The sequence below is a fragment of the Hyperolius riggenbachi genome, chromosome 3, assembly GCF_040937935.1.
Source record: "Hyperolius riggenbachi isolate aHypRig1 chromosome 3, aHypRig1.pri, whole genome shotgun sequence".
In the NCBI taxonomy this organism is placed as follows: domain Eukaryota; kingdom Metazoa; phylum Chordata; class Amphibia; order Anura; family Hyperoliidae; genus Hyperolius; species Hyperolius riggenbachi.
In genome coordinates, this window is record NC_090648.1 from 380683911 (window position 1) to 380696359 (window position 12449).

Sequence of the window (12449 nt, forward strand, 5' to 3'; positions counted from 1 at the left end):
AAAGTGCTGATGGCTAAAAAGCGCTCAGAAAAGTGCTTCTAGTGCAATGATGGCTAACCTTGGCACTCCAGCTGTGGTGCAACTACAAGTCCCATGAGGCAATGCAATACTCTGACAGCTCTAAGCATACATCGGGGAGTCAGAGGCATGATGGGATTTGTAGTTTTGTCACAGCTGGAGTGCCAAGGTTAGCCATCACTGTTCTAATGTGTCTGAGCCCTTACACATGCTCTATTATGTTACACATGCTCTATTATGTTACACATGCTCTATTATGTTACACATGCTCTATTAATGTTGGCCCTAATGATGAAGCTCAATCCCTAGGGTGACACTATGGGCAATATGACATATCAATCAAGTATTTCTGAGTAGTGGGTCCTGTAGTAGTAATATACTTGAGGAGTGTGCCCTGTTTCTATGGAGGGCGAAGAGGGATGACAAGACAATAAAAGGTGGAACAACTTCCAGCACGCAGAATAAAACACAATTATAATGCACTTGCTCGTAGGTGTCGTTTAGAGACCTATAGTGTTGACTCTCAAACTGTACACATTGCAGATACTCACAACTTCATCCCAATCAGTAGCTGTAACCCCTTTCCCACAAGAAATCTTTACCTTTTCTCAAATAGATTATCAGGGACATCAGCATGGCTGATATTGTGCTAAAACACCTCCCACAGCGTGATGTCATAACCATGGTCTTGGCAATTTGCTGTCTGTGAACCTCATTGCATTGTGGGAAATAACTGCTGTTTCCAGCTGCCAAGCACGCACTATCTCCCTCTGTGCATAAAACTCGCAGTAGACATACATTCTGAACAGATCACCTGGCAGAACTAAATACAGTTGTGTTCAAAATGATTCAACCCCCACTGAAATTGAGTGTTTTGGCCAGTTTGACATTGATTTTGATCATTTCAGTCATCTTGTGTACAATTAAATCAAAAAGGCACTTGTAAGTCAGACAAATATAACATTTATAATGAAATAACCACAAATGTCTTTCCTGTGCTCACATCATTATCAGTTTTATTCAACCCCCAAGTGACATTCATTCTTAGTACTTAGTACAACATCCTTTTCCAGTTATAACAGCTTTTAAACGTGAAGCATAGCTTTGACACAAGTATCTTGCAGCGATCAACGGGTATCTTAGCCCATTCATCATGGGCAAAAACCTCCAGTTCAGTCACATTCTTAGGCTTGCGCACTGCAACTGCTTTCTTTAAAGGGACTCCGAGCTCATCTAAAAAATAAAAGTTGTACTCACCCGGGGCTTTTTCCAGCCCAGTGCTGGTCGGGAGGTCCCACGACGGCGTCCTGGCTCCTCTCCTACTCCCCGCTCCGGAATGGCTGACCGGCCGCAGCCCGGGCGACACTCGGCCGAGTGTCGGGCTGCTCCTTCCGCGTATGACGCGGCTAACGTGAAAGTACCGTGCATGCGCGATGAAAGCGCGCATGCGCGGTACTGCCACGCCGGCCGCCGTGATGACGCGAGGCGGCCGGCGTGTGACATTAGCCGCGTCATACGCGGAAGGAGCAGCCCGACACTCGGCCGAGTGTCGCCCGGGCTGCGGCCGGTCAGCCATTCCGGAGCGGGGAGTAGGAGAGGAGCCAGGACGACGTCGTGGGACCTCCCGACCAGCACTGGGCTGGAAAAAGCCCCGGGTGAGTACAACTTTTATTTTTTAGATGAGCTCGGAGTCCCTTTAAGTCTCACCAGAGGTTCACAATCGGATTAAAGTCTGGTGACTGCGATGGCCACTCCAAAATGTTCCAGTCTTTAATCTGCAACCATGCTATAGTGGACTTGGAGGTGTGCTTGGGATCATAACAACCAATGATTTATACAGGAAATTCATGACAAGTAACAAGGTTGCCCAAACATTCGCATGCCACTGTATATTCAGCGCTCGGTTCTTCTCCATTTATTTTTAAAAATGTATAAATTAATGTTGTAAAATATAAGCAATGGTACTCATTATGTTATTTTCACTACAGTTCCTCTTTAAGAGGAAAAAAATGAAAGCAGCCACTGCGTATGGCTGGTGATAGGTGTTCAGAAGGTGGGGGATGTCCTTTTTCCAGAACAACCAATGTTGTGGCTACTAAACACCTGATGTAGATGCACAAATCCTTCCTTCCTTCCACAGCTCTCTCCTTACTGCATCTGCACAGATTATGAATGGATGCCTTGTTACAAAACTCCACCAAGGTTGCCAAACTAAAACTGGCACTTGAAGACAGTCCAGCATGCCAGTAGTCTGGTGTGTGCTTTTCCTGGTAGCAGAAGAGACCAAACACACCCTCTGAAACACTGCCACTGACATACTGTCACGTCTATGGCCGTTCATGTAACAGCAACACAACAAAATCCTCAATATAACTTGTATTAAAAAAAACAAAACTAAAAATGCAACTTTTGGTGGAAAATGAAGGTGTTAAATAATAACTATAATAATCTTTAAAAATAAAGTGTCTCTTTGCACTTCCTGAATGTGTTCCTTCCATCAAACTCCGCTGAGATGCAAATTCACAGTTCACAATTTTACATCTTTCTTCACACTTCCACTAATTAGTTACTGCAAATAGAGGTAGCTTGCGGGATCTTATGACATGTTGCAGGTCTCAAAAAGGTGACAATGCTGCAAGAAAACAGGTACATACAGGGCACCTGTTCCAGATATACTGGCTAACTGTAAAAATAGAAAATAATTGCAGCAGCAATAATCTGAATTGGATTTGTGATATTTTAGAGGGACATGATGAGATAAAGGTACAGTTTTTGATTGTAAAGGTTGATAACCCAGTGCTATTGTGTCTCTGCCGTCAGACTGCAGCTGTTCATTGCTTTATCTGTAGGGTCCCCAGAGGCTGCATGACCCCTTACTGTACCCAGTCTCCCCTACATGCTGCTGCTTCATGCCCTGTACACAGCTCTGACCAGTGGCATAGCAATAGGGGATGCAGAGGTTGCGACCGCACTGGGGCCCCAGGACCAGATGGGCCCATTAGGGGCACTCCATCCATTTTATTAGCTTTTCATTGGTGCTATAATGGTGATGAACACACGTACAGTTGCTCCCTGTAATTATTCATACCCCTGGCAAATTTTGACTTAACATTACTTTTATTCAACCAAGTAATTTTTTTTGATGGGAAATGACATAGGTGTCTCCCAAAAGATAAGACAATGTACAAGAGGCATTATTGTGGATAAAAAAACATTTCTCGGCTTTTATTTACATTTAACCACCTTGGCGGTAATGACGAGCTCAGCTCGTCCATGACCGCCGCGGTGGACTGCTCAGGCCCTGGTGGGCCGATTTTCACACATTTTTTTTTTATACATGCAGCTAGCACTTTGCTAGCTGCGTGTCTTAGGCGATCGCCGCCGATGCGCCGCTACCCGCCGTGAAAGAGGCCGCCCAAACCCCCCCCCCCCTTGCAGACCCCTTGCGCAGCCTGGACAATCGCCACCAGGCTGCGCTATGGGGTGGATCGGGACCCACTCTGATGTCACGACGTCGATGACATCAGCGACGGGGGAAGCTCTAAAGGAAATCCCGTTCAGAACGGGATTTCCTGATGGGTTTGATCGCCAGCGGCGATCGGAGGGGTGGGAGGGGGGAAATCATGTAATGATTAAAAAAAAAAATCATAAAAATACTGCTGCGCAGCCACCCTGGCGATCTTAATAGAACGCCAAGGTGGTTAAGCAAAAGGTGTCCAGTACAAAATTATTCATACCCTTCACAAACTGTCACCGCCTGTGGGAAAATCCAAAATTCTATACCATTCCAAATAAGCCAAGCAGTTCTAAAGCATCATAATTACCCTAATTAATTGGGAACAGCTGTTTAATCAACTCAACAAGTAAAAAGACAGCAGCTCTCTGCAGTTGGTTTGTGGACAGTCATGGCTAAGACAAAGCGGCTGTGCATTGTGGCTGCTCACAAGTCAGGAAAGGGCTACAAGGCCAAATATTTTCAAGTTCCAGTGGCTACAGTGCAAAGTATTATTAAAAAATATAAGATGTTCCACACTGTAGGAAATCTCAGAGGACGTGATCGGAAGCCAAAAGTGACACCTGTGCTGGCCAGGAGGATAGTGAGAGAGGTGAAAAAGAATCTAAGGATCACCACCAAGGCCATCCTGGTGAATCTGTGCTCTGCTGGCGACAATGTCTCAAGGCAGGCAATCCACATTGCTGTGTTCCACAGAAGCAGACCAAGGAGGATGCCACTTCTCCAAATAAGGCACACAAAAGCTCGCTTGGCCTTTGCAAATGCTTATCTAGGCTAAGAAGAAGACTTCTGGTCATCTGTGTTATGGTCAGATGAAACAAAAATTTAATTGTTTGGTCACAATGATGTTTCCTTTATTTGGTGTAAAAAAGGAGAAGCCTTCAACCAAAGAACACCATCCCCACTGTCAAACATGGTGGTGGGAACCTAATGCTTTGGGGGTGTTTTTCAGCCAATGGACCAGGGAAACTAATCACAGTAAACGGCACCATGAAAAAAGAGCAATACATGATTCTCAATAACAACATCAGGCAGTCTGCAGATAAACTTGGCCTTGGGCACCAGTGGATATTTCAGCATGGCAATGAAACAAAACAAACAGCAAACGTGGTGAAGAAAGGGTTAGCAGACAACATGAATGTTTTTAGTGTCCCCACCAGAGTCCTGACTTGAATCCAATTGAGAATCTGTGGCTGGATCTAAAGATCAGGTTGATGGCAAAAAGACCCTCCAACCTGAAAGATTTGGAGATCAGTGCTTAAGATGAATGGGCAAAAATACCTGTGGAAACATGAAAAAAGCTGGTCTGCAATTATAGGAAGCGTTTCATTGATGTAATAGCCAATAAAGGCTTTTCTATTGATTATTGAGAAGGGTATGAATAATTTTGGACTGGACATTTGTTGCTCAGATGTACATAAAAGCCAAGAAATGTTTTTCTTCCACAATAATGCCTCTTGTACATCGTTTTATTATCTTTTGGGAGACACCTATGTAATTTCCAGTCAAAAAATTACTTGCTGGTTAAATAAAAGTAACTTTAAAGGGACACTAAAGGCAACATGAAAAAAATGAGTTTACTCACCTGGGGCTTCTACCAGCCCCCTGCAGGTGTCCGGTACCCACGCAGTCTGGCTCCGATGCCTCTGTCCCCCGCCAGCAGCCACTTCAGTTTTCGCCGACAGGCCCGGGAACGTGAGTGATTCTTCGCATTCCTGGCCGCAATAGCGCCCTCTATACTGCTATTGCGGCCAGGAACGCGAATAATCACTCGCGTTCCCAGGCCTGTCGGCGTCTGTTGCCGAAAATGGAAGTGGCTTCCGGCGGGGGACAGGAGCATCAGAGCGAGACTGCGTGGGCACCGGACACCTACAGGGGGCTGGTAGAAGCCCCAGGTGAGTAAAACTCTTTTTTTATGTTGCCTTAAGTGTCCCTTTAAAGAGGAACTCCAGTGAAAATAATGTAGTAAAAAAAATGCTTCATTTTTAGAATAATTATGTATAAATGATTTAGTCAGTGTTTGCTCATTGTAAAATCTTTCCTCTCCCCGATTTACATTCTGACATTTATTACATGGTGACATTTTTACTATGGGCAGGTTATGTAGCTGCTCCTAGCTGTTTTGGCTGTTAGAGACAAATTCCTGTCTGTGAACATTGTTACATTGTGGCAGTTTGCCCAGTACAGTCCATGCACCCTCATGGATCATTCTCCTGAATTGCTGTGCAGAGCAGCTACAGAAGAGAGAGCCCAGGGCATGTGCCTTTCAGAAACACTCAGAACTTCCAGGACACTCTCACACAAAGATTCTAATCTAACCTCAACATTTTCCAACCTTAAGGTTGACTGGATAAGAGGCCCAAAAAGATTTGTGTTACTGTGCGAACTGAGAAGACACTTCTGAAGGCAAAGAAACAGATAGGTTTGAAAAGAAATGTTAAATAGGTCATTACTCATGTTAAAGAAATCAACAAACATACAGTTGACAGTGGATGTCTAAGCACACCTACATTTTAGCTGTAGTGTACCTCCACACCAATAGACAATACTTATACGAGCATAGACTTACAAAAGTTAGCCTGATCAAAGGCAGATTTTGGGCAACACGGTTAGTGCTTCTGCAGAAGCACTGGGCTGCAATTTGTCATGAAGCGTAAAAGGGGTGGCCCTTTTTTCCTCTCTTGTGTCACATATCAAAGCAGTATGGGCTTGTTCACACTAAGGGCGCTTTCGAGTTTTTTTTAAGCCCCAGCGATTTTTAAAATCGCCCTAGAAGTGCTTGTCCAATGATTCCCTTTGAGAGTGTTCACATATGAGCGTCTCGATTCTGATCCGCTTACTAAAGCACTGCCTGGACCTTTTTCGGGGCGATTTGCCTCAATGGAAGGTATAGGGAAATCACAAAGCACTTGAAAAAGCACTTTGTATAGCGATTTCCTGAGCGCATATGAAAGGGTTTAAAGGTAAGAGAAGGTTAATCAGCAGTATCTGTGTAAGGCAGCGTGTTAAAATACTTGAAACATGTAGAAACATAGAGCTAAAGCAGTGCACCTTAGTGTGAAGGAGCGGCCGCTAATGCATGCCTTACATAGCAGTGCTCGTTGCAATGTAAGGAGAGTGCCTTCCTTAGGAGCGTGCCTTACCATACATAGTAACTATGTATAGGAAGACACGCTCCTATCTAAGTAATGCACGCTACTTAGGAAGGCACACTCCTTACATAGGAGCGAGTGCTGCTATGTAAGGCATGCATTAGTGGCCGCTCCTTCACATTAAGGTGTGCTGCTTAACAATGCAGCTTATTGAATCAAGCCCGTTGTGATAAAGATTTATTTTCCTTAGGATTGTTTTTTCTTTAGGAAAAGAGGAGATGCACTTCAAGGATTAGGTAATGGTAAAAACAGCTCAAGGAAAGCCAAGAACTGCCTTACTGCTTACCAAACCTGTTTGTTCTGTAATTTCCCATTAAACAGGAAAGTAAGGCATTTGGCATGTAGGTCATGTAATGCTTCATGGCTCACCTCAATCTCCACAGCACGGCTGAAGTTGAACATTAGTAATTCCTTGATTGAGTTGGTGACGTTCAGCAGGTTGGATCCTCTGGACAGAACTACAGAGAAGATGTAGAATGATATAATTAGAGTCCACATTACTGTTGAAGTATTTTACATCATCCAAACTTTTCTGTTAGTGACAGAAGCAAATATGTACTTAATGTCTCAGTACCATTATATTGTTACATGGTGATAAACCGAAAACTGGCTTGAGCCAGTACCTAACCGGTTGAGAGTCCTCGGGCATGAGTGTACAAGGGGGCATATTGAGCACACCCCAAATGGCTGCAGCTCTGCAGCACTTTGAATCCCGACAGGAGAACAGTGCTATACAAATCTTAGCATTTCATTTCACTTGTATTAGTATTCTAGTCACTCCAGTAAAAACTAGGTATTTGTGTTCTGGCTGGTAGGTGGTTGGCTGAACCCTAGCCTCGCCTAGTATTGTACCCTATAATTGGAGGAAATCTATTCTTCAGAGGACTCTTCAAAGACAGCACCAGGCAAAGATGATTTCAGAACTATTTGCTAACATTATCTTACTTGACCCCCCCTGACCCTGTCCTGCGAGAGAGAGGTGGGTGAGGAGGAGGGGTTACCTGTTTATAGGTGGGGTAGGAAGTAAGGTTGACAGGCCCCACGTGTCCTGAAGAGGCGTGAACTTCATGCGAAACAGCTGTAGACAGTAGGGGCTTTCTTTCTGTATTCGTTTTGTGGCTTCAATAAAAGAACAGTTCCTGTGGAGTGCCGGAGTCCGTGCTTTTCCTTCAGTTCATCTATTTGCTAACATAATTCGAACTCTTGCTTCTAATACTAGCCAGTGACAGCAAGATAGCCACACCACATTTTAAATATAACATTTCTGCAAGAAACTCCAAAAGCCAAATATTCCTTTTATAATGGATTCACCATAATGTGCAATAAATATATATGCAACTCTAACTGTGACACAGACCTGTGTGTGAGTGGCTCAGAAACAACTGCACGGTAATCTCACCATGGTGAGAGGGGCAGAGAAAACACTACAGGGAAATATTAACATTGTGGGAGACGCAGAGACTAACCACTGCAGGGAAATATAATCATTGTAGGAGATGAAGAGAAACAACTGCAAGGAAATATCAACATTGTGGGAGGGGCAGAGACAAACCGCTGCAAGGAACTATCACCAATGTGGAATGGACGGAGAAACACACTACTGTAGATTAATATCACCATTGTGGAACAGGCAGGGACAAATCACTATTTTGGGAGGGGAGAAGACACAAATTACTGTAGAAAATTCATACTACTGAAATCTCCATGAGATATTAGAAGCTGCCTGAAAATCAGTTTCAAGGTGATCGATACTGTAACTTGCGTGGGCAATAATTGTACGTCATTCATAACCACTACACATCTGTATGGTATATCTACTACAGACTCTGTGGAGAACACACAGGCCCTTATAGTCTTTACTTCTGAGTTTTCTTCCAGTAAGGTTTCATTTTATCTATTTAAAGAGACACTGAAGCAAAAAAAAAAAAAATGATATAATGAATTGGTTGAGTAGAACAGATAATTAGTAGCTAAGAAAATATTCTCATTTTTATTTTCAGTTATATAGTTTTTTTTATAACATTGCATCATTCTGTAATATTTGCAGTTTACACACTACTCGGCATTCTAAATCATTTTACAGAGCAGGCCAGTAAACCTTGACCTGTCCTCTGGAGAGAAAAAGAAAATACAATGACTGACAGTTGAGATAATAAGCTTAAGAAGACAGAGCTCTCTGCGACTTTGAAAGTCGTGGAGCTCAATGGCTCTTTTGCATAGATAACAAATGGGGTTTCTTAACTCTTCCTGTACTGGAAACAATATTAGACTTATGTCTCTGCTGCTAATGTTTTATTTCTTACAGTGGGATGTGAAAGTTTGGGCAACGTTGTTAATCGTCATGATTTTCCTGCATAAATTGTTGGTTGTTACGATATAAAATGTCTGTTAAACATATCATATAGGAGACACGCACATTTGAGAAGTGAAATGAAGTTTACTGCATTTACAGAAAGTGCGCAATAATTGTTTGAATAAAATTAGACAGCTGCATAAATTTGAGCACTGTTGTCATTTTATTGATTCCAAAACCTTTAGAACGAATTATTTAAACTCAAATTGGTTTGGTAAGCTCAGTGACCCCTGACCTACATACACAAGTGAGTCCAATTATAAGAAAGAGTATTTAAGGGGTCAAATGTAAGTTTCCTTCTTTTAAATTTCGCTGAAGAGTAGTAACATGGGGGTATCAAAAAAACTCTCAAATGACCTGAAGACAAAGATAGTTCACCATCATGGTTTAGGGGAAGGATACAGAAAGTTGTATCAGGGATTTCAGCTGTCTGTTTCCACAGTTTGGAACATATTGAGGAAACAGAAGATCACAGGCTCAGTTCAAGTTAAGGCTCGAAGTGGCAGACCAAGAAAAATCTCAGATAAACAGAAGCGACGAATGGTGAGAACAGTCAGAGTCAACCCACAGACCAGCACCAAAGACCTACAACATCATCTTGCTGCAGATGGAGTCACTGTGCATCGTTCAACCTTTCGGCAAACTTTACACAAGGAGATGCTGTATGCAGAGGAAGCCTTTTCTCCACCCACAGCACAAACAGAGCCGCTTGAGGTATGCTAAAACACATTTGGACAAGCCAGCTTCATTTTGGAATAAGGTGCTGTGGACTGCTGAAACTAAAATTGAGTTATTTGGGCATTAAAAGGGCCTTTATGCATGTAGGAAATACAACACAGCATTCCAGTAAAAACACCTGCTACCTACAGTAAAATATGGTGGTGGTTCCATCCAGCTGTGGGGCTGGGGGCCAGTGCAGGGACTGGGAATCTTGTCATAGTTGAGGGACGCATGGATTCGGCTCTGTATCAGCAGATTCCGTAGACCACTTGAGGTATGCTAAGCACATTTTGACAAGTCAGCTTCATTTTGGAATAAGGTGCTGTGGACTGATGAAACTAAATTGAGTTATTTGGGCATAACAAGGTGCATTATGAAGGGAGGAAAAAGAACACAGCATTCCAAGAAAAACACCTGCTACCTACTGTAAAATATGGTAGTGGTTCCATCATGCTCTGGGGCTGTGTGGCCAGTGACGCATGGATTCCACTCAGTATCAGCAGATTCTGGAGACCAATGTCCAGGAATCAGTGACAAAGCTGAAGCTGCGCTGGGGCTGAATCTTTCAACAAGACAACGACCCTAAACACTGCTAAAAATCCACTAATGCATTCATGCAGAGGAACAAGTACAACGTTCTGGAATGGCCACCTCAGTCCCCAGACCTGAATATAATTGAAAATCTGTGGTGTGAGTTAAACTGAGCTGTCCATGCTTGGAAGCCATCAAACCTGAATGAACTAGAGATGTTTTGTAAAGAGAAATGGTCCAAAATACCTTCAACCAGAATCCAGACTCTCATTGGAACCTACAGGAAGCGTTTAGAGGCTGAAATTTCTGCAAAAGGAGGATCTACTAAATATTGCTTAGATTTCTTTTTTGTGGTGCCCAAATGTATGCACCTGCCTAATATTGTTTAAACAATTATTGCACACTTTCTGTAAATCCAATAAACTTAATTTTACTTCTCAAATATCATTGTGTGTTGTCTCCTATATGATATATTTAACTGACATTTTTTATCATAACAACCAATGATTTATACAGGAAAATCATGACGATTAACAAGGTTGCCCAAACTTTCGCATCTGTAGCTGTACTACACATACAAATCATTATATCATAATTTTTTCCCGCTTCAGTGTCTCTATAACAACCAGTAAACAAGTAGCAATAGAAAAAGTACTAAATGGGGGGGGGGGGGGGGGGGAGCCAAAATCAAACATACTCTGAATATTTTCTAGCTTGCTGGTGGCTTAAAGTAGTACTGAAAAAAAAAATCAGATGCCTATGAAGAGGGAAGGCTTTGAATCCCATTGAGCCTATCCCTGTCCTCGCTCGTTCCCCTTGTTTCAGCACCGTCACCCCCATGCCACATATTTGACCAACTGGTCGAATGTGCGTTAGGTGGTTTCGGAAGCACGTGTCCCTGAGTGCTTCTGAAGGGATGGAACGATTCCACGACACAGGACAAGAAGGCTCTATATTCTCCAGAGCCTTTCGTCCATAGGTAAGTATCAGATTTTTTTTTATTTTAGCTAGATTTTTATTTTTTAATCTACAGATTTGCTTTAAAAAGTATTCTAATGATAAAGCGTAAAAACATCAGTAGTGAAAAAGACTCAGAAAAGTTAATTGAATAAGGGCCACTGGATTTATAACAGGAAACAGACAACAGATAGAAAATATTTTTTAAAAAGAATCTTATCTTGCTCCTTCGCCACTAATTTTACCTAATAATGAATGCCATACTTCAGGAATATAAATGTGTTCGCTTTGGATAGTGGTGTTGTGTTAAGGTGGCCACACACGATACAATAAAATGATCTGATTTTACGGCAATTCCATAAAAACGATCGGATCTCCCGAAAAAAATCGAAAGCTTTTTTTTCATTCGACTGAAAAATCCGATCGGATTTCCCGGTTTTTTTTTTCGATTTTTATCTATTCGGAATGCCAGATATTTTTCTTCAATTTCTCTAAAGATTGTATGGTGTGTGTTAGATTGTCATTTTATTAATATACACACCCATGCAATTTTCTCAGAGTTTCCAATCATTTTTATCATAATTGGGGGAAAATTGAACATAGGTGTGTGGTACATTGGTCATATTTTTGAAATGTTACAATCAGTCAGAAAAATTGATTTCAATTCTTAAACTGAACAGATATTTAAAAAATTGTATGATGTGTGGCCACCATAAGCTTTGGATAGTGCATAGGGCTGAAACCTCAATGGTATCTTTTCAAGCTGTGTTCTCATACTTCCTGTCCCTGGGACCTTTGTGACTTTAGTGTAATCCTTACTGGTACATAGTCAAGAAATGCGTAAATGTATGTATGCCGCCACTCAATTTGGCGTAGGGTGAGCTGAATGACAGCTCACCCTGCTTCCACACAAATTCCGGGCAGCGTTAATTACTATTCCTCCTCTGAGACGTAGCAACTCAGAGGGAGAAGTTATTTGGAGTCCGCCAATCACCAGAGCCCTGAACGACTTTTGCACGGCCACAGACATAACATTATTTGTCTATGGCGGTGCCCAGGTCAGACACAGCGTGGGTTAGAGCATGTGTCTAAATAACCTGCTTTGCAAGAAATGAAGGATAGCAATAGATTCTTGAGGGAGGTTCAAACTCTTCCATACTCAACACAAAAGGTTTAAATTGTTGCTGTCTCTGTTCATTTGAGA

The 12449-nt window shown here is 42.4% G+C and overlaps 1 protein-coding gene across 2 annotated transcripts in view; it reads right to left on the reverse strand.

Annotated features, from left to right (window-relative positions):
• Positions 1-12449, reverse strand: part of KIAA1549 (KIAA1549 ortholog) — a 206519-nt gene that overhangs the window by 108191 nt on the left and 85879 nt on the right. For both annotated transcript variants that reach the window (XM_068277338.1, XM_068277337.1), the window contains exon 3: positions 7054-7142. In XM_068277338.1, coding sequence (XP_068133439.1) covers positions 7054-7142 — 89 coding nt within the window. The remainder of the gene's footprint in view (positions 1-7053; positions 7143-12449) is intronic.